General features: G+C 39.0%; 3 protein-coding genes across 3 annotated transcripts; 1 reads left to right on the top strand and 2 right to left on the bottom strand.

Moving 5' to 3' along the window:
* Nucleotides 1–652: 652 nt before the first annotated feature.
* Nucleotides 653–9,049, bottom strand: LOC134746921 (beta-1,4-N-acetylgalactosaminyltransferase bre-4-like). The gene is made up of 9 exons (XM_063681493.1): nt 9,032–9,049; nt 7,580–7,931; nt 6,948–7,083; nt 6,516–6,613; nt 5,700–5,883; nt 5,025–5,147; nt 4,284–4,379; nt 984–1,224; nt 653–712 (listed from the first exon to the last, which is right to left on the bottom strand). Exons 1-9 carry the CDS (start codon nt 9,047–9,049, stop codon nt 653–655), a joined length of 1,308 nt encoding a protein of 435 aa, XP_063537563.1.
* Nucleotides 9,050–10,971: 1,922 nt separating this feature from the next.
* Nucleotides 10,972–23,098, top strand: LOC134746920 (beta-1,4-N-acetylgalactosaminyltransferase bre-4-like). Its single transcript, XM_063681492.1, has 7 exons — nt 10,972–11,023; nt 11,153–11,291; nt 19,337–19,434; nt 20,206–20,389; nt 21,063–21,185; nt 22,014–22,109; nt 22,901–23,098. The coding sequence occupies exons 1-7, from the start codon at nt 10,972–10,974 to the stop codon at nt 23,082–23,084; spliced, it is 876 nt and encodes a 291-aa protein (XP_063537562.1). The 3' UTR covers nt 23,085–23,098.
* LOC134746387 (uncharacterized) lies at nt 15,144–16,009 on the bottom strand. Its single transcript, XM_063680756.1, has 2 exons — nt 15,800–16,009; nt 15,144–15,322 (listed from the first exon to the last, which is right to left on the bottom strand). The coding sequence occupies exons 1-2, from the start codon at nt 15,886–15,888 to the stop codon at nt 15,145–15,147; spliced, it is 267 nt and encodes an 88-aa protein (XP_063536826.1). The 5' UTR covers nt 15,889–16,009; the 3' UTR covers nt 15,144.
* Nucleotides 23,099–23,341: the final 243 nt, after the last annotated feature.

Here is a 23,341-nt window from a genome sequence, read left to right as displayed (position 1 = left end):
AGGAACATGACACAAAGAGTGAAGGGTTCAAGTAGATACGTCCTCTTCAAAGTATATAAGTAGGTTTGTATGCACATTTTTATTCAGTGGTTGTCTAAATCAAACCGTTTGTTTATTTCTTCAGCCTTTCTCTGAAAATATGTCTGCGCTCACGTCCAATCGCCTTTATAGCTACAGAAATGACAAAAACCGTCCGTCCGTCAGTTAGTCTGTCATTATGTCGCAGCCGTCGGTATTAACATCTGTCACCATGCCTTTCACGTTCTAAAGTCATAACTAATCCTATTATCAAGTGCCGGTGGCGATAGTCGGGTTCTCTGTTCGTAGTCGCTGTTCTTTATATACGGGTTTTTGCATGCTATCGACTACACTCCTAGCACGTAGCACGCGCCGGCACTGAATGTGTTAAGGGGCCCACTGACTATCAGTCCGCCGGACGATATATCAGCCTGTCAGTTAAACCAAAAATTTTACAGTTCCGAACAACTGACAGGCCGATATCGGCCGGCGGGTTGATAGTCAGTGGGCCCCTTTACAAGTTTGTATTGTACATACGACGTGCGAATGTGACGCATAACACTGCGATTAAAACGCGACCATGCTACCAGCGCAAGTGGGAAAAGTAGGAAGGAGAGGCCGAGAGAGAGCCGTTCTACAAAATCCTTGCTCGAGCTAAAAGTATCTTTAGCTCGCCAACTGTATAGTTGGCGAGCTGTAAAGGCATCACGAAACTTAACCCTTAAATGCATGATTTTTTTGTATAACTTTTTAATAAATTGAAATAGATGTGTCATGCTGTATAAAAGTAATAAATGTGATTTTGGATAGCTGCATATTGAGCCACGGACCATCAAATATACGATGCATATATACATCATTATGCATTTAAGGGTTAATGAAGAAACAGTCGGTGCACTCTAAAATCGTGTTCTTGAATATGGTCTCGTAATCCCTGATCGGCGTTTACTTTTATGTCGGCGTACAGTGGTCGAACTTGTCGAGTCGTGAAGACGACTTTGCTTTGCACGGAGAACAAACACTTCCTTCAAATGTTTAAAATTGTTATGCTCTTGAAACAGCTCTTGTACTTCATGGTACGTATGGTCGATGTTGATCACTATGTGGGTGTAGAGTTTATTATGAGTTTTGGAAACAAGTTTGTACTCCAAGGAGGATAATCCGTCAAATTGGAAGGCCTTCATAGTTTGGAGGAGTAGTCGGTATCTGGAAGAATTAGAATCTTAGAAAATCGGTCTACCATTGCATTTATTTACAAATTAGAATCCCTAAATGTTTAGTTAAAAAAAAATACAGCAAATTAAGTTTTTCATACAAAACTTGTTTATTTCGTTTGTTTTATAAGCTGGAGCTATCTAAACTAATGTATGTGCAAAGTTTCATTACAATCCAACACGTAGTTTTAAAATGAGAACGAAACTTCGTTTGTATGGGAAGGTGAAATTTGGCCGAGTTTGCTGCGGACTAAGGTGGTTCGACTAGGTTACCCAAAGCTTAAACCCCGCTAGATGGCTTCACTTTCGCAAATTTTCAGGTTTTATTTTTTTGTGGAATAGTGTTGGTATCTGTATACTTAAAAGTATGTTTAGCGCACTCATTACATAAATATTGAACTATTATAATAAACATTGAATACTTCATTAGTGCAAAAAACACTTTTAAAGTCGACAGAGTGTTTCTGTCATGCTATTTCCTACTATTACTCACACATGCAAACAGTGTTTCCGTGATGCTTGTAGTAGACAATTTCATGCAGTGTAAGTATGCTGCAATGGCGTTGCGATATGTTCGTGGAAATACGTGCAAGAGGATTCGGGTTCGAGACTGGTACGTCAGGGGTGCTTTTTTTTGTCCTTTTTGTGTTATCTTATGTTTCTTATACCTTTTATTCTTATATTCTTATATATTCTTCGAATTCTTGTCCGATTATATAACCGAAATATATTTCAGTGATATCGGAAACGGCTCTAACGATTTCGATGAAATTTGCTGTAAGGGGTTCGATCTAGCTAGGTCTTATCTCTGGGAAAACGAGCATTTTTGAGTTTTTACTTATGTTTTCTTTTTCTCCCAGATATTCAGTATTATTAATAAATTAGTTTATAACGTTTTATAAAAATATGTGACGTTTTGAACTAAAAGGTAGCACATTGTCGGTTGTCGATTAGGTTGATTTCATTTTGAAGCTTTATGGAAATATGACAACAATAAGTAGGTACCCGTTTGGTTGAAAACGCCACATATATTGAAAACCTGACTTTCACAAATCTCACCTTTTTGGGTTCTTCCAACTCGGAAAGGATGGAGAATACTGACGATTCTTAGTAGCACTAGCCCAAGGAAGTCCAGGTTTGTAAGTGTCAGGTATCAGTTTTTTTTTTAAGCGCTAAATATAGTTCTACAAGTAAAGCAATCCCTTACTGCCCAGCCTCTATAGTATTTTTCAAACTAGAAGGGTACGATGATAGATTTCATCTCCATACAATTTATAACCTATTAATGCCAGATGTTGCAAAATTATATTGAATTGAGATCTATCATCGTACCCTTGCAGTTTGAAATAGTTATTTACGATACAAGTGCGGAAAAGAGAAAATTCGAAACGAGTGGCGACAGATTAAAACACGACCGCAGAGAGTGTTTTAAATCGACACGAGTTGCGAATTAGCTATTCGCACGTGTATCGTACAACGTTTTACAGTACATATGGCCCTTTAAACTTTCGACATATGCATGAAAAGTGCGCTTTACGCACTAGGGCGAGAAAGTTGCACCATATGTACTGTAAAATACTTTTTAGTACATATGGTGCTACATATACGTTACCGCCCTAGTGCGGTAATTAGTACAATACGTGCATATGTCGAAAATGTAAAGGGCCATAATTATGTACTGTAAAACGTTGTACAATACACGTGCGAAAAGGTAATTCGCAACTCGTGTCGATTAAAACACTTCCTTCGGTCGTGTTTCAATTTATCGCCACTCGTTGCCAATTTCCTACTTTTCGCACTTGTATCGTAATGTACTAATAATAAAGTAGTAATTGTAAAATAAAATTAAAACTTTTTTTATATATTTTTTTTTGGATTCAAGTAGGTACAGTGAGTAACAACATTGCATGGCCTTCTAATTATAACTATTATAGAAAACGGGATATTTATCATGTTTATTTATATTATTTATTTCTCGATATTTTGGCCGGTCTTGCAAGACCAGTCGTTGTGGAGATCCCTGGGGAGGCCTATGTCCAGCAGTGGATGTCTTGTTGGTGTAGATGGATTCACACAACAAATGAAATAACATTTTTTCATATTTGTTATCCGTAGTTGTCCCTGTACCTGAAAGAAAAATAATATCATGATAGCACAAAATCTCTAATGTTATAGGAAGAAAGATGATGCAACAATATGGATTCTAATAAAGTTATCATTTACTTACCTAGTAATAATTGTGTTTTTCATTCATAGACAAAATTCCATAATTTTCATCCCCAGGAAATGTTTTATTTTACTTTATTGCAGTGAGGATGTCCTGATTTTTTCTGGCTAATGAAGGAAAACATTTTATTTCCAAGAATGCCTCTTCATTTTGCACAATACCTAAAAAAACCTAGAGTTAGTGACACATTGACTATTCGGCAACCAAAACAGTAATAATTACATTATATAGGTATTGTTCACTGCATTTTCTAAAAAGATCGGCACGAGAAAATTACAATGTACAATGAAGGAATGAAACGTACCTTACGAAACTTCACCATCATGAATTCCGCTTCAATTGAGTCTGAATTTTTCTGGATTTTCGCGGACCAGAACACCGATGATTTTTGTAACTTGATTTAGACGTTGCTATCATTTTCAGTTTATACAAACAAATTGATGTCACAATAAACATGACCCTATGTGTCAGTGTCAACACTGTCAAATAAAAATGCACTAAACATGACGGCACTGCAAATCCTGCCAGGTCGGCCAGGCAACGTCGCCAACGTCATAGAGTGGCAACGCCGCACGCAACGTATTTGTACACGACATTTGTGACACACACATACGTAAAATTGATGAAAAAATTACGTTGATTTATGTATGATTTCTGTATGAAACAAAGTTTTTCTATTAATTTAGCGCAAACGAATATTCGAAAGTAGATAAATGAGCAAATATTTGTGTAGTAATAGTGTGTAGTGCCTTAATTAAAGCAGATTGAATTTTGTATGAAAATCGAACCACCTTAATATAATATTAATTTAGAAACAATGTTACCTTCTTGGGTTCCGTGATTTTTGTTTGTGATTTAACGCTGCATACCGAGCTATAGTTGAGCTGTACTGTGTGATTGTGTACCCTGAACCTGACAATCTGCAAGTAGAATCAAGTTTACCGACATTTGTAACCAGAATTTCAGACCATTATTCAATTCAATATTGTTATTTTTTTAAATAATTTAATCCATATTAGTGTTAGTACAATATAGCACAACAACACTTATAAATTTATAATAGTAACAAATACGAGTCATACAAAAACTAGTTAAAAGCAACGGGCAACGGCAAGTCCCAGCGCTGCCCCAGCTCATTTAGAATACTGCCCGCCCCACATGACCGCCGCCATACACGAGGCGGGCCGGCGGGGACAAATGCTGGGAATACACCCTGCGTACCTACCAGCACAGATGTCAAAAAGGAGGTACTTAGGACGGCACATATATTTGCGGATGTACAGTATACAGCACATTACAGCCTAAATATATGACTAGGTATTCTTAAGCGAGGTACGCATGCAAGTTCTTGCTAGTCTAAACCTCGCTTTAGATTCATTCAACGGCCATTAGTAATGAACTTTAAAGGGCCGCCACGCCACCACAATAGATCGCTCGAGCGCTCGATTTCGTGTGGCTCCCTGCAATATATCTCCGCTAATCCTTCTAATAAAAAATCCGCCCCCTTTGTCGATGTGGCACTCACAAGGCCCATAATTCAATAATAACAGATACGGGCTGTTTACCTGTAATACAAGTCATTGTCCTCGCCACCCCATCCCCAATAACCAATGGAGTAGCCGTTGGCATTGGCAAATTGCTCCACAGTCAGGGCTGAGACTCCGCCAAAATTCCCTTTCAATGTAGCTCTAAAACATTAGAAACCACCTTTAAAAAAAGTATTCATATTCATAGAGATTATTTTAGAAAATATGACTGAAAAATTTATGAGTGTTGATTGCTGCATGAGCTCTTAAAAGTCACCAGTAGATTACATGTAGATACTTTGTTAAATCTTACTTGAGCTCATTTCCCTCCAACGCATCGACGTCATACAGCGTCATGCCGCAGATGCGGACAATTATTGTAGAAGTTCCGTTGGTCGAGCGGCACCACCTACTTCCAGAAGACCCATGTACGTTCACGGTCTGAATCAGCTGTTAAGAGTCACCAGATTACATGTAGAATCTCTTGTTAAATCTTACTTGAGCTCTCGCTTTCGTATAATGCACCTGCATCATACAGCCTCGATTGCCGAGGATGCGAACAAGTGTAGAGGTTCCAATGGTCGAGCGGCAACAAGTCAATGTCGTGGAATATATAGCACTGCTAACCACCAGCCTCCAGAAAACCTACGTTTATGAGCTGCATGAGCTCTTAAAAGTCACCAGATTACATGTAGATACCTTCTTAAATCTTACTTGAGCTCATTTCCCTCCAATGCACTGACGTCATACAGCCTCGGATGCCGCGTTTGCGGACAAGTGTAGAGGTTTCGCTGGTCGAGCGGCAACAAGTCAATGTCGTGGAATATATAGCACTGCCATCCACCAGCCTCGAGAAAACCCACGTTCATGAGCTTGCCGCGGTTGAACTCGTGTGTACCTAAACAAACGGTGATCACATGAGAAATGAGAACCATATTCTGAGAGAGGTATTGCTAAACAATGAGTTGTTCCACAGAAATATAAAGGGTAGAGGTAAGGAGAACATCCTCGGTGTATAAAAGTGTCCGTCAAAAAACCTTAAATAGGTGGCGCCACAATACCTTACCTTCAAATAATTGAGAGCGCACTTCACTCCGTCAATAACGGTTAAGTTCATAGCTATTCTAGAGCCACTCTGGAGAAATTTGTAATTGGAGAGATTTGTAACTGTTAAGTATTTATAGCTGACAGCTGACAGGGACACTTTTGCAACTGTTCTCCCATAAGAGAGTTTTTTCCTTACCTCTGTCCATAAGTACCTACTTACAATCAGCAAAATATGTCAACCGGCCAGACAATTCATAAAGAGGCCCACTGATTACCAGTCCTCCAGAATCGGCCTGTCAGTTGTTCGGAACTGTCAAATTTTTGTTGTAACAGGCTGATGTCGTCCGGCGGACTGATAATCAGTTGGCCCCTTTAAGGTGCATTAGTGTAGCTTCCAAAGTGACTTAATTTTGAAAATGGCAAAAAGTAAGAAGTTTTAATTGGACGGCTAGCACAAAAGTGACAGTTATTTTAAAAAGATACCTTTTTGTTCCACGATAAATATACCATAATCTAGTCGTTGTTTAATCAGAAACGGATGCATGTGATTCAAGAATGTTGCCAAGTTCTTCAGTCTATCTCTGAAAAAATAAGTTAACGAGAACCCGATTCAGATCTTACAATTTGTTACGGTTTTGACACGAATTTGAAGATCACACACGCTGATTGGTGCAAGTCGTGTCGTGTGTGACTAAGACAGTTGAGTGGCCAAGGTCGTATCAAACCCAGTTCAAAACCACAACCAATTGATAAAATAACCTTTAGTAATAAATGAGCCTAGGGCAAATAGAGCTCATTCAAGCTAATAATTTCAAATTAATGGGGTCATTCTAAATTGCAAGGCTGGCTTTTAATAGATGAGTACCTATATTATTTGTCCCGACAATTTTATTGGTACGTATGCTGCAAACTCACCTGTACGGCACTATGATCGCCACTCTGTGCCTAGCTAAGCAGTCGGGCGGTGAGTACCGCCCTCCCAACTTCACCTCAGGGTATTTCTGCTTTACCACATCTAGCGATATATCTGATGTATTCGCTGAAATTGGACCTGAAACGTGAATGTAATAAAATAGTAAGCATTAAAATTATAGTCACATCCCAAAAATCAACAACAACATTTTATATTTTTACACATTGTTAATCACTAATACGAGACAACCATGAGTTTTACGCGGCTCTGCATCAACTCAAACGCAATGCATCCCGCTAGCCCCAATGATAGTACGAGGGTGATGCATTGTTAGTTTACGCAGTCGCTAGCGAATATGTCAGTGTCAAACACGTGGTAAGGATACTATTATAGTGTCCAAAACGTTCAAGTTGAAGAGCAGCATCAAGTGGGGGTCGTTCGAAAAACTCGCGCAGCTAGAAAATATTGTTGTCATCTTTAAGCTGCCTATTAGCTTTCTCCGGAATCACGAGTCAAATTCCAAAATTTTCATATATTTTCACGCGATTAAGCCCCGTTTTAGAAAATAACAACAAGTATTATAAATTATTCCTGTAGCAAGGTTCAAACTAAATAATGAGAAATATTTGTTAACCTAAATCCGACGGCATATCACACAACTTTCGTTCTTTATTTGCTAATTCATAAGTTTTTTCAGTGACGTCACTGACGATGTTGACGTCACTCAGAACTTTGAAGCCACTGGCGACATACACGTCATTTGTGACGTCGACGCCACTGACAACGCTTACGTCATTGATGACGTTGACGCCACTGACTACGTTTACGTCACTGACTCCCCTGGCGACGTTTAGGTCATGAAAATCATAAAACTTTCCGGTGACGTCACTGACGTTTTTAGGCCTGAACGCTTCGGGACGCTGAGTAAGACTGGGATTATTGGCCTTTTCTTTTGCAGCGGCTGTGTTGAGTAGCGCTTCGGACCGCTGTGGATGTATAAATCTGGACGTAGAACTGTGAAATCATGAAAACGATATTAACTATATCTACAATGTAATATCAATATAAATAAATGTCATTTTTTTTTTCTAACTACAATTTAGGTTAACCATATAATAATTATGTTAACAACAAAAAGCGAGTTTAGTGACCGCGCACATAATCTCATGTTAGAGAATTTGGACACAAATGTAAAATAGATTGAAGTAAGCACTTTTTTTTCTTGAAATAAATATTTAATTTTTTTTTTATAAAAACAAGTCCATTCATTTCGTGATTAGCAACGCAGGCTTCATCAAGTTCTTAGAAAAACAAATAATAATAATGCTCTGGTTATTGTTGATATGTTGATAATGTTACCTTGTATTGACCTATAAGCTTTTAATGTACAAACAGTTTCTTACGTGCTTTCCTTTGTGCGGAAAAATACTGTGTATTTTTTAGAGAGTCCTCGTTCTTTGTTTGATGAATCAATGAAAAAGGAGTACAATACGTGCATGATAAATATGAATGCGATCGCCAAAATAACCCAGACGCGCAGTAGCGCTGGGGTTGCCCTTCCCTTTACCGCCCTGCGGTATACCTGGAAGAATAAGATTTTTACAGTACATATGGTGTACTTTCTCGCACTAGTGCGTAAAAGAGCACTTTTCGTGCATATGTCGAAAGTTTAAAGGGCCATATGTACTGTAAAACGTTGTACGATACACGTACGAATTGGTAATTCGCAACTCGTGTCGATTTAAAACACTCCCTGCGGTCGTGTTTTAATTTATCGCCACTCTTTTCCGCACTTGTATCGTAAATAACTATTTCTGTTCTTCGTGCGAAAAAAGTCAAATTTCGTCCCGCTGCGCTAAACGAAGTTGCCGTTTTCCCACCCCGTCGAAGAGAAAATACACATTAGGTACACACCTCGGACAGACAATACCTAACAAAAAATTCGGCGCTCAAAATTCCAATTTTTTAAATCGGGTACATATCATTAGGAGGGTTAAACAACAACTTTGTCACCTTGTAAAACAAATAATTATTTTATTATTTAGTGGCAAACAACCGCACCGACCGCCAGATTGTAAGTGCTCACCGTAGTCCATGGACGCATTTAGTCCAATTATAGGCATATACGTCGCCAATACTTTAAATGTTTTTATATGCCAATGGAAGCTGGTTTTTAATTAGTAATTTATTTGTTTGTCTGCTTCGAGCCAATCGATTTGTGTCACAGAACAGTTGGAATCTCACTATGTAACTTATGGCGTTTACGTCAAAAATAGAAATTTCGTTATTGGCCTTTCTATCATTCTTACATAATTGAGCAATAGAGGCGGATAACAAAATTTCGATTTTTGCCGTAAACGCCATAGTAGACCCGCATCATCATCATCATTAACTTAAGAGTTATTCTCTTGTCGGTGGAGTATCTTCCAGCTTTCCCTATTCCGCGCCAGCTCTTTGACTTTTTGATACGACACGACCCCTACCCCCCTAGTAGACCCGCAGCTGTAATAAATTCGATCTGCAGTACAAAACAAACCGAAACAATGTAACACTCGCAACAACTCAAATGTACAGATAGGTACCTACATTGCGTGTTGTGTGGTTTTTATTATATACTACTCCTAAAAATAATTAATTGGCTTGCGATATTAAAATTACGTTTAAATTAAACGGTGATTGTGCGATAATAAAAACGATAGCTACTTAATGCACAGTTTTTGTACAGTCGCCATCAGATATATCAGAGCGGCCAAGGTGCTCACAAATATCTGAACACGCCTCTATTGTCAAGGCGTTAGAGTAGGTAGGTACGTGGTCAGATATTTTTGAGCATCTCTAGTATTTTTTTAAATAAATAAATATTAGGGGACATCTTACCTACACAGATCAACCTAGCCCCAAACTAAGCAAAGCTTGAACTAGGCTTTTCAAATAAGTTCTTATTTCGCCGGGTACTGTGTACTTGCTGTGTACTAAATCTCATTATAACCCGCTTGTTTCTTTCTTTCTAATAATGAAATGAGATTTGATTTTTACAACAATAATGACTTACTAGGTGAGGTTTGCATGCTATACATATAATTGGGCAATGTCGAGCATGTGGTTTGAAAAAGTATTTTCGTCATGACATTTGACTTGCATTTCATTAGCATTTGACATTGTCTAGTACCGGAATTCTTATAATGCTATTTCTGCAAAAATAAAACTTAAACAAATCGAGTTAAAGTTTGGACACCCAAATTAGTATATTTTATATTTTTCCTGAAACAACTTAGTTTAAAGGTTCGTATTAGCCTGTCCATACAGCATATAAGGTAGCTGTCTTAAATTATATTGCGTATTTTCCGAATTTTAATTAAATAAAATAACTTCAGTAAGATTTACAAAAATATCCTACCTATGTAGTACATCAAAAACTATTTTTTCAGTATACCTACACATACTACTAGGTACTTCATATCCGTTTAAGCCGTGAATCAACATGCATCGAAAATTATTAAGTATGTTATATTTTATATTCTTTTTTACTGTTTTTAATTATAAATAAGTAGTAAGAATTCTTTTGTAGTTATTGTAATAAATGTATATTAGGTACGTTTTGTATGTTTCGATAGCTTTAAGTTACATACAATTTCAGGATACGGGCCAATCTTAACTAAGCCTGAGTTACTACGAAGGAGAGAATACGTAATTATCTGCTTTGTACTAACATTGGCAATATTTGCCTTCCGAATGCTTTGCAACACAGTTCACAACTATCGCAGGTATAGGGTGTCTTTTTAATTACAGAATTTTGTAGTTCGCAATAGTAAGTATTGTGATATGTGATGTTTAGATATTGGTTTAAGGTGAGGTAGACCCAGGCTGCTTTGTGGTATTTTCAATTCAATATTGTACGTAATTATTTATATAAACTTGATAGAAAATTAAATCTAAATTAGGTACCACAAATCGACCTTGACCCACCTTGCCTTTTAACATACAAATTTGCACTTATAATGTAAAATATGTTAATGCAGGCAAGAGATGCTACGAGTACGACAGGAAAAACCGTTATGCGAATTACCTTCGAATTTAGGTAAGGCCGAACTTAGGCTATTAATGCATAAATGCCCTTAAATGCATAGTACTTAGTTGAACGTTTTGACAAGTGATGAGTTTACAATGATGTGCGTAGGTTCAGCTGTCGATTTTCGTAATCTTTCAGGTCCCATCTCAGTAAATAGGTCATATATAGACTTGGAAGAATTGGACGAACATGCATTTCCAGAGGTAAAGTGGGGCGGGCAGTTCTCGCCATACGATTGCACCGCCGAACATAAAGTGGCCATTATAGTGCCTTTCAGGTAGGAAAACTACAATTTTCTTTGTAAGTATTTCGACCTCCGTAGCAAACTTGTCTAGAAAGCTGAAAACCCGGGCTTCAAAGTGGGGGCATTTATTTCAGTGATGACCCTGAATATTTGGTAACTCAGGTACTTAGTTAGATACCTACTTGTACTCATAGCAAGGTTTCTTACCTACTTACTTCGTTTCTAATATTATAATTATTGTATGTATATAGTACGTAAGATTTTCGATTTATTTTGATTTGATTTAGTTCTCTTTTTATTCATGAATGTATTTGTTTTAGAGATCGCAAGCAGCAGTTGCCGATATTCCTAAACTACATGCATCAGTTCTTAATGAAACAACAACTAGAATACGGTATATTTATCATCGAACAAGTAAGGTAAGACGTGCTTAAATTTGACTAACTGGTGGTATCTTGCGCAGCTTTTATTTAAAGTGTAATGTTTGTTCGCAAATCTTGCAAGCTAAATTTAACCCACTTCCCAATTTTCGATTGAGCTGGAACTTCACATACATATGTAAGTTGGGTGACAGTGCAATATTATGGTACCATCGAGCTGATCTCATGATGGACACAGGTGGCCATAGGAACTGTGATAAAACAACGAAACCTAAATGTGATTGGGTTTGTTAGAATTGGCCCGATGAGTATTAGTTGCCCGTTGAAAGAAAAGTACAGTCATTGTTAAACCTATTACTAAGACTCCGCTGTCCGTCTGTCTGTCTGTCCGTCTGTATTTGTTGTTATATATAGCGGCAACAGAAATACATCTGTGAAAATTTCAACTGTCTAGCTATCACGGTTCGTGAGATACAGCCAGGTGACAGAGACGGACAGACAGACAGACAGCGGAGTCTTAGTAATAGGGTCCCGTTTTTACCATTTGGGTACGGAACCCTAAAAAAAAAATTTTGATAAAATACTTATATATATGATATTAATTAACATTTCATAGAGCTGGCACGAATGGAACGAATGAGTGAATGAAAATATCTATGTATGTATGACATTAACCAATAAAATTGTAGCTTTGGCTGTCTACCGATGTACGTACACCTACATGTGTCACTCATAGGTTCAATGAGTTTCGTTCATTCCATTCGTGCCAGCTCCTGTGAATGGACCTGTACTTTATCGCTGATTTTATATCAGGTATGACTACTTCAATCGTGGTAAGCTCCTGAACGTAGGTTTCCTGGAGAGCCAGAACGTGAGCCATTGGCAGTGCTTCATATTCCATGATATTGACTTGCTACCGATGGACCAGAGGAACATCTACTCCTGCCCTCACGAGAAGCATCCAAGACATCACGCAGCTGCTGTTGACCGACAATATTTCAAGTACCTATACAGCAAGGGTCTGATACTCTTTGATAGAGAAAGATAGTCTTATTGCGATTCCTATAAGAGGAAAGAGAAAATAGTGCCATGCTTTGTCCTTATCACCGACCGGGTTTTTTTTCATGGTCGGGTCATGGCAGCATAGGTAGGAGGTGATGGCGAAATACCGAAATTTATAAGAGTAAAAGAGAAAAAGGATTATGCTGCCATACATTAACCTGTCAATACATGAATATATCTTTCTCTTACCCCTGGTCGCTCGGTTTCATGTCTATAACTACTATACTATGTCTATGCTATACAGGAAATGTTAAAAATAATAAAAGCAGACTTCTTGGAAAGCTAGATGGCAAGCAATTGCAGTGAATGAATTAATTAATTAATGGCCATCCATTCTCACTTATTCGTCCATACGAATGAATGAGAGAATGAATTTTTCCATGACAATCACAACCATCTAGCAAACTTTTCTCCAAGTTGCTGTTATAGCCAATGGTGTTTTATTTGGTCGGTGGTGGTTTATTTGTAGTGAATAAAATATTATCTATAGTGAGTGTTCCTTGCAGGCTTCGTTTCGACACCAAGTTCGACGGGGTAACATCCATGACACTGCAGCAGTTCAGCGACGTCAATGGTTTCAGCAACACATACTGGGGCTTGGGCGGAGAGAACGACGATATGGTCTTAAGGTGGGCCGGTACTTTTTGCATTGGTTTATTAATATTAAGATGCTTGCCAAGATTCCACAATACTATGAGACGCACAATACGTATTTAGGAGGTAAGTACCCTAGCGGGCCGGGCCACCACCACCTACCCTAACCAACGTATAACAGCGTTTGTCGAATCTAGGTGACTGGTTCATGGCAGTCAGGGATTTTAAATATTCTGTATGTATTTTTGATTACAGAATGCATTCGAAGGGTTACACCATATCAAGATACAACATGACGACTATCGCTCGATATGCTGCGTTGTACCACAAGCGAACCCCAACCAACAAGAACCAACGGTAAGTATTTATTGTATTAGTATAAATTAACTAAATCTGCTACGACCATGAAAGTGACTAAGTGAGGCTTCCTATTCTGGTAAACTAATAAACCAACCAAAAATAGTAGAAGATAGTGAATTTACTCCAAATAATTTTTATTTTATAACTTTCAAACAGGTACAAATGGTTCACCGCTATGATGGAAGCCAAGAATACTCTAAAAAACGAGGGTCTGTCCACTCTAAAGTACTCCGTGAAGAGTGTCGTCCCCCACCGTCTGTACACACACATCAAGGCAGACATCGGCCGGTCGCCCACCTACCATCAGCTGTTGAAAATAATCGAGAAATATAAAGAAGCGGACAGAATGAGCATGCGAGAAACAATGGACGGTGTGAAGAAGGAGCTCATCGCTATATTATAACTTCGAGAACATTTGTCACCTATCTGGGCATTTTCAAGTGTACCTTATAGGTACATACTTTTCTTGGAAAAACAATAAACTTTTGGGTTATTTTTACTCGTAATTACGAGGACTATCGATTTAAAAAGGAAAGTGTCCAATAAAAATGACAATTTTTATGACACATTTTCCTATACTGGGAATACCTACTTTTTTTGTTTCAATCTATAGTCCTCGTGCTTTTGAATTGAAATAACCAAAAGTTACTGGTTCTTCGAAAAATTTAAACGGTACACTTTTATCTGAAAACCTCACCAAATTTTCTCCCCAATTGCAAAGATTTTGAGATGGTAAAACATTTTTGAGCGTTTTTTGTACAAAATATTTGCAGGTAGCCTAATGATCACATCAGCCATTAGGTGTCTTATCTATGCCGTGATGATAACTTGATAAGTGAAATTATACGATACGTGTATCCGTAATAAAAGGGCAGCTGTTTTAGTTTTATTTATTTAATTTCATTAAAATTGTCCAGATTTTAAAGACAATTGGAAAACAAATTGAGTTCTCATTAGCAATACACAACAATTTTCACAAAAAAACATAGATATCTAACATTAGCCAAATAGCCAGTTATACCTCTGAAAACACGACTAATTGTTGAGAAATTTCAGTTAGTCAACCAAAAACACACAATTGGGAAAATCCTGCATGAACAAATATCCGGCACTGCTAGCTGCGTCATTTGCGAACTATTTACAAAAATATTGCTTTTTGCGTGCATTTCGTGAAGTACTACGTTTTAAAGTGCGCGTGCGTTTCGCGAAAGGCGAGCTACAGGAGTAAGGCTACCTTTCCACTGAGACGAAGATGAGAGGAATCAACCAATAGCCTTAGTACAACTAAATCTAACTCCAGCGGAGCGGAGAAGAGATGTGGATTACAACCATTGCTACTGGTTGATTCCTCTCATCTCCGCTCAGCTCCACCTCAGTGGAAAGGAAGCCTTATGGACATTAATGACTGAATAATAATTAAAACGTTTGCACTAAACATTATAAATAAGCGAGCGATGTTAATTGAGAAACTTGCGTAGCGTACGTAGCCTTCACCACGACGGCTTGACAATGAAGACGGCCCGTCCAGCGACAGACGAGAGCTGCCGCAGCGGACCTGCGATCGTAGGGCTCTCGCGCCACGCGGTGCGGCGCAGGTACCACGATGGCGCCGCGCAAACCAGCGTCAGGCCCAGGATGTCTTCAGGCAGATTGTATGGATGCTCGGGTCTGATGGTTGTACAAGTGACATATGCTGAGATTACAAAGTTACTTATATGTATTACCTACTTATATCTGTATGAAAATGAATGAAAGTTACTAAAGTAACAGTGGACATAAAACGCAAAATAGGCTTCGCGACCTGCCAAAGGTGTCCAGATTCTTCACCCTACCTCCAGTTAAAATTAATAGAAAGGTCAATATACCCGTAAGGTGTCGACCTTAAAAAATCCTTATTGACTTACGAAGGCAGGGTTAATGCCACTATGGAGTATTGCTTCTGTTTGAGTTATTTTTTAAACACCGTGAATTACAAGAGCTCTAGTGACAAAAGCCTGAGCTACTTGGTAATAAAACGTAACATAGAGAGCGTTATTCCGACTAATCGTATTCGAGAAATAAACGAAATAGACGCAATAACCCCGTAGTTGCATTTATTCAGTTTCAGTTTCTCACTTCATGAAGGCTACTTTAGGTTCCACTTACTTTTGCACTTCCCTCTTAATATCTTTCTCCTTAATTTGTCTCGCTTTGCGGGTAGGCGTTGTGGCTCTGAACCGGTAATATTTCGGCATGTTTTAATTTTAAATTTGGTAAAAAAACATTCACTTAAGCTATAATATTCAAATAAAATATATTTATTTATGATGTGTCATAACAGAAGCGATTTCACTTGCGTAAATACCAAAATGACATCCAAAGGAAAGAAAATACGTGTTGACATTTTACACGTCTGTTACGGTGCCTAAACCTTTTTTTTGCGCATTGTAAGTAATCCTAACCAACCAGTTATTAAGTACCGAGAGACCATTACCATTATACTACTCTTTGCCATTACCATAGCAAATCAAATACGACATAAAAGGCGCCTCCTGTCCATATGCTCTAAGCTTCACGCCTACATTTTTTAAATTTGCCGATTTTTCTACTGACAGAAATGGCTTGACAGACTATATTTTCTATATTCCGCGTGTTGATTAACATCGGGGCACTTTCCGAACATAATTTCTTTGGCAAATAAGCAGTACAAGTCAGTCAAATTGTCTATTGATATCAGGTTTTGACGTATCACTAAAAGTTATCTTTCTTTTTACACGACTGCCCAAAAAAAGGAGTGTATTGTTGTCATTATTTGTACCTATATTCGCTTGGGGGTTTAAATGTGGGATCATAATTTAACTCGTTCCAGTATGTCTCCTGTTGTTCGAATTCTGGTATTGCTGTGTCTCGCTGCCACTATTATGAACACATTCCATGGCTTTTTCAATAACCTATATGCAGTTAAATCCTACGAGGCCAATTATAACAAGTTTACCCTGCAGGCAGTTTCTCCGGAAACATACGAATCAGGTAAATACATATTAGGTCACTGTAGTTGGTCAAGCAAATGTTGTCAGTAGAAAAAGGCGCGAAATTTAAATTTTTACTATGGGATGATATCCCTTCGCGCCTACGTTTTTTTTAAATTTGCCGCCCTTTTTCTACTGACAAGATATGAATATAAGAATTTACAATTACCTTCCAAAAGAAATAACTACAAAGCAATCATACACAAAATTCGTTAACAAGCTGAAAACCTACCTATATAATAGACCACACTTTTTATTCACTGCAAGAGTTTTTCGATGCAAATAAGTATTATTCTAAAACTATAAAATAATATTAAAACACTATTACTGTACGTGTTTAAGTATTTATTGAAAGATTTATGTAAGTACCCCTGTCTTATTTGCATGTTTTAATGTACGTGTAATTGCAATACCCTTTTAGGGTAACATGTTGTAATGGAACTATTGTATCTAGAGTACCTAAGACCTGTACACCAACATGAGAGCAATAAATATTCTAATTTATTTTATTCTATGCTTGACCAGTTATAGTAGGTTTTGCAATAGACAAATACGAAACAAAGAGGAGGCCTATCTTATATATTTTTTTACTATATATCCATAGACAGTTTTTGGCGGGAAAACATTTACTTTCTTTTTGAATCTTCTTATTTAAAAATACCTAATATAAGGAACGATAAAAGCCCCAAATAGGCCGCGTAGCCAACATGTCAATCGCTTACGTTCTGTAGCGATCGAATCGCAACAGTCACTGTCGCACTAATATGGAAGAGTTATAAGCCCCTCCACACTCATGCGCGAATCGCGGCGCAAAGCCGCGTAATCTGGAGCGACCTATAAGAGACAAAGCGTTTTGTTGTCGTAGCGATAGCGATTGTCCGGATTGTCTCCTCGGCTTGGCCGGCAGGAATGTTACAATGTTCTAACGAGAGTAAATTCATCATAAATCATTACGTACATTCTGAATTACAGATACAGTATCTTCAGCCATAGATTTAGACGTGGTGGCGAAAAAATACCCCAAGGTGCGTAAGGGCGGGTGGTACATCCCGTCCAAATCGTCCAATGTTACAACGAGGCACAAAGTTGCTATCATAGTGCCATACAGGTTTGTACATACCAAGACAACCATTCTTAAGGCCTTTCCACATTTTAGTGCCTGAATAGTGGCGTTGGCGTTAGGCTTCGCGCGTTGGCTTTGACAGGCCTCTGGAGCGATAGCAAGCCAAAGACTAAACACACAAACATGGAATATGACAATTTCATGAAAAGGATTACGAATATGGGCTGCGATAAGATGCAACCCAAGTTTGTGTTCCGTGAGAATTTTAATGTTAAAGTTCCAACAAGGGCTGAATGGACCGAAGGTCTTGAAGCACCAATTTCTGATGAAAATGACATAATATGGTACACAGAATAGATGGGTCCAAGACAGAATCTGGTACTGGGGCAGGCATTTATGCAAATGACTTTAGTAGTAGCATAAGCATGGACAATTACGCCACTGTCTTCCAAGCTGAGACATACGCTATAATTGCCTGTGTGCATGAGAATATAGTTAGGCAAAGCCAAGGGAAGAATATCTATATACTCAGCGACAGTGAGGCTACACTCAAAGCGCTTAAGGCGCCCAGAGTGGACTCTAGACTGGTATACAATGGCATCCAAGCTCTAAACAAGCTTGGAAGGCAAAACAAAGTGCAACTGGTATGGATCCCAGGGCACGAGGGATTCATAGGCAATGAAAATGCAAATGAACTTGCCAGAGCCGGATCTGCAAACAACCTTATAGGTCCGGAACCATTCGTGGGGCTCTCACAGGGAACCATTACAACGGCTATCAAAGACCTTACTAAGACCAAACATCAGGAGGAATGCGACAGTCTGACAGGTCTAAAGCACTCAAAGCTCTTTATACAAGGGGTAGACTCTGCATGGTTGGAGCAAAAAGCTTTGGAAACTTAGCAAACGACAACTCCAAATAATAACGAGGGTGTTTACTGGCCACTACGGGGTCAAGGGAATCCTGGCCAAGATGGGACACGCTGACAACACCAATTGTCGTATGTGTGGCGAAGAGGAAGAGACAGTAGAACACCTTATGTGTGAATGTCACGCCCTCACCAGACAAAGAATGAAGGACTTTGGAATCGGATATCTGGAACCAAAGGAATTCAAAACGCTACCCATGAGCTCCTTCATATGCAGCTCCGGCATATGGAGATGGTGGGAAAAGCTCTTGAGTAGCGGACGGATCTTTCCTAAGGGGTAACTGCACAAAAGAAAAGCGACATATAATATGCACATTTTTTTAAACCTGTTTTCGCGTCACGATCCTCGATTTATGTCCACTTTCTGGTCCAAGGCAAACATATAAATAAATAAGTGCGTTCCCGTTGCCAGGGAGATTTTGGGATTATACTGAGCAACTTTTACTATGGGACCAACCCCGAAACGCGAAAAAAAATTTGGCTGTTTCATACATGTTGGCTGGTCCATTTTCTATGGGAGGTGGGAGGGTAACATTTTTTTTTGCGATTTCGTGGTTGGTCCCATAGTAAAAATTGCTCAGTATAATCCCAAAACCTCCCTGGCAACTGGAATACACTTATTGTTTAGCCACTGTATAGTGGAAACTGTTTTTCGCAGTCAATATCATTCGTGTGTTTTACAGGGATCGACAGAAGCATCTGGCGTTATTCATAAAGTACATGCATTCGTTTCTGATGAAGCAGCAAATAGAATATAGATTATTTATTATCGAACAAGCAGGTACGTATAGTCATTGTCACCAATTCATCGTAACTCTAACCGAAGGGTAAATAAATAATGTATATAAACTAGCGACCCGCCCCGGCTTCGCACGGGCATACAAACCTTAACAAATTTTAGACTTAAACCTTTCTCAAGAATCACTCTATTGATAGGTGAAAACCGCATGAAAATCCGTTCAGTAGTTTTTGAGTTTATCGCGTAAGTTACTAAGTGTAGGTATAATTAGTTAAGGTCGCTAGTTGTTTTATAAGGTGTAGTGATAATAACGTGACTTTTCGTTTACATTTGTCATTCCGATACATATTTTACTTTTCGATTAGCGTTTAACGATAACGATTGCCACGTGGACTGCGCCCCCAGCATCTTCTACAGCATAAATGGTCTTTGTATACCTACCTAAGTAATAATAATTATGTGTACACAAAAGCTCGAAAATTCATTCTGTTTCTACAGAAGTGGGTTTCTGGGGCCTTTTCAGCCTTTATCGTCCGACAAGTACCAAAGGTACGGACGCTACGTAGAATTTCGTTCATAGGTACATTGTGACCGCATGTTCCTATCTCTATCGCACACTCGTAATTTTGTTCTGTCCCGTTCATAATGCCGGCGGTCAATGCCACTGACCGAGCGATACCGCAACCGCAACATAATTATGCGTGTGCGTGTGCAATAGAGATACGATACGAACAGGTGTCCAACTTTACACCTATAGGGCCTTTTTAACCCCTACTGATGATTTTCTCTCAATCAATATACTATCATCACCAGAAACGCATCCGTTCAATCGCGGGCAGCTCATGAACGTGGGGTTCTTGGAGAGCCAGAAGATGGGTAACTGGGAGTGCTTCATCTTCCACGATGTGGACTTGCTGCCGCTAGACCCGCGGAACGTGTACCAGTGCGACAAGCAGCCTCGACACTTAGCTGCTGCCGTCGATAAGCTCGGTTTTGAGTGAAGTGATAATTATTATTTAAGTACTTGCTATCATTGCGGCGGCAACCGATACAGCTTTCCGTACTTCTTCTTCAGTCGGTCCCTCAATGCTGAAGATCGTGACATCATGTCCCTCTGTTGAAGACCAGGTTCCTCCATAGGCTTCTATTCATCGCCAAGCGCATGGCCTCGTGCAGTTTTAATTGCATAGGTGCAGTGATTTGAGCACACCATCTAGTAGAGTAGAGTAGTACTAGAGGCAAAAGAGCAGACTAATCGCCTGATGGTAAGCGATTACACCCGCACCACCAAAGGGGTTGCAATGCCGAACTTTAAAATCCCCATCTTCATCATCATCATCACGCTCTTTTTTTGAAGGTTTGAAGATCGTATCGGTACGGATAGGCATATAGGGTTCATTCCACAGTTTAGCTGTGCGAGGCAGGAAGTTTCTGGAGAAATGCACAGTTAAGGACTACCAACCATCTAAGCGGTGAATACGGAAATGTTGTCGCGTAGGTATAGCGATGGCGGAAAGAAGCGGCAGGGATTAATCAGAACATTCCTCGGAGCACTCAATGGTTTCCTTTCATTAGTTTCGCTATTAAACGTGCCCACTTATTCTACATTTGCATCTGTTGTCGGTGCGTCATATTGACACAATAGCCACCAATTTTGATCTCTCTTTCAGGCTACCGAATTCGTATTCATTTGGCGGTGTGACAGCTGTAACGTTGGAGCAATTCAAGAAAGTCAACGGCTTCTCCAACCGATACCAGGGCTGGGGCGGCGAAGACGACGATATGTCTCACAGGTACATATTGCTTATCCTCGTCCTACCCAAGCATTTTTAAGGAACTTCAGGATTCTGCGCAATGCCCAATGTTCTTAACTTTTATTTCGATTTTCTGGGCTGGAACCACATAAAATAAAGCGTTATTAATATTGTCTTCGGTTACCGCGATAGTTACTCATGAAATAAAACTATGAAATATCATCTATATAATCCGTTTTCATAGTTTTATTTCAAAGCGTTATTAGTTAAGAAAATTGGGCAAGACGAGATTAGTCACGCATCTTCAACTGTGTTAACTGGAAGCTCGTAAACCTTATTGCCGAGACAATAGACTCACCGATGGTCATGGCCATCAAGCAAGATCAGGGCGGCGTTAGGCGTAGGCGACGTGGGCCACAGCCTACTGCTTCACGGTCTGTGTTGCCTCACGCCCCAATGGTTTACCCTCTTACTGCTTTTGCCCTACCAATCGGACCACATTAACTTTTTTTCCGCTAGTTGTAATCTAATGCTATTTGGCTGCGGTTTTCAGTAGGTGGAGGTTCTTCCCCAGTTGGGCTCTGCTCTAGATCTGGAATGACATCCGCTGTCCTGTCCCCTACCACACAAAGCGAGATGACATTCACAGTGCCCATACCTCTCTTTTGGACGTAGTTTAAAGACATACCCGGGTCCAGACTGTCTTATATTCTACCTTAGGATGGTATTCCATCTGTCCAATATCTTGGTCCAATGTGTATTTGCGTCTCATATTTTGCTTAATGAGAGTGAGACATTGCACATTGGACAAATAAATTGTTCAGGTGGTTAGGTACGTTCTATATCTTCTAATTTTCATTCTTACAGGTTAAGGATGATGGGTTACCGTATCACACGTTACAATATGTCCGTAGCTCGGTATACTATGCTCAGCCACTCGGAAGCACTGCGCAACCCAAAAAGGTTAGAAGACAAACGAAATTTTGGCCAGCCAACTATAGTCCGGCCAACACGTCAGTCCAGGGACCAGTGTAAAACACAAGGGCCTGACACTCTTTGATAGAGAAATATAGACTTATTACTTATTACTTGCTTTATCCAAAGATAACTCCGTAATAGATGGATACAGTCTAAGGAAAAAACGTGCCTCGAAAATCACGAAAATTTGATTCTCGATCAGAGGGCGCCACTAGTTTTGGCCTACACTCGTATAGAGGGCGTTGACGGTTTCGTTTGTTATTTATAATTTTAACGCATATCAGTGTAAGAACATGGGTCAAAATCATAAAAATAATGAATGCAAATAAAAAAAATCATTTATCCATATTTAAATACATTTTATCGTATTTTTATAAATATTTATTTTTAGTTTTAAAGTGTGTCGACAGATGGCAGTGAATTTACTGGGGTTACAAAATTTACTATGACAGTACCGCTCCAGCATAAGTTACTCTATGCTTTATCCTTATCACCGACCGGGTTTTTTTACATGGTCGGGTTATGGCAGTATAGGTAGGAGGCGATCGCGAAATACCGAAATTTATAAGAGTAAAAGAGAAAAAGGATTATGCTGCCATACATTAACCTGTCAATACATGAATATGTCTTTCTCTTACCCCTGGTCGCTCCGTTTCATGTCTATAACTACTATACTATGCATTCCATAATACTATAAAACAGCATATTACAAGGGAGTCTGCATATTACCAGGATCGTATTAAATGACTTCTACTGCGTTTCGTTTCTGTTTCCAGAACGTATCTCTTATCAGGAACGAAAAGAAAAAACAAGGAAGACGGATTATCGTCACTAGAATACGTGGTTATTAAGAAAAACCTTCACCAGCTGTACACGCACATCATTGCGAACCTTAAGGAGAAATTGGACAGCATTGAAATACCATATCTTGCGAACATGCTGTTTGGCGATAAATTGTAATGCAAGTGACTGAAAGAAAAACGGCGTAACGGCCAAAGCGCCAAATGTAGTTTAATGGCTGCTAATTGCGAATCTCAACCGTTTTTTACGTGTATGTTATAAATTACTTATGCAACATTTTAGGATAAATTAACCTGCTTTCTTTTCTGACTATAGTTGGTCAAGCAAATGTTGTCAGTAGAAAAAGGCGGCAAATTTATAAAATATAGGCGCGTAGGGTTATCGTTCCATAGAAAATTTGAATTTCGCGCCTTTTT

Source organism: Cydia strobilella, chromosome 13 (genome assembly GCF_947568885.1).
Source record: "Cydia strobilella chromosome 13, ilCydStro3.1, whole genome shotgun sequence".
Taxonomy (NCBI): Eukaryota; Metazoa; Arthropoda; class Insecta; order Lepidoptera; family Tortricidae; genus Cydia; species Cydia strobilella.
The sequence above is the reverse complement of the archived record's forward strand: the minus strand, read 5'-3'. Positions and strand labels throughout refer to the sequence as shown.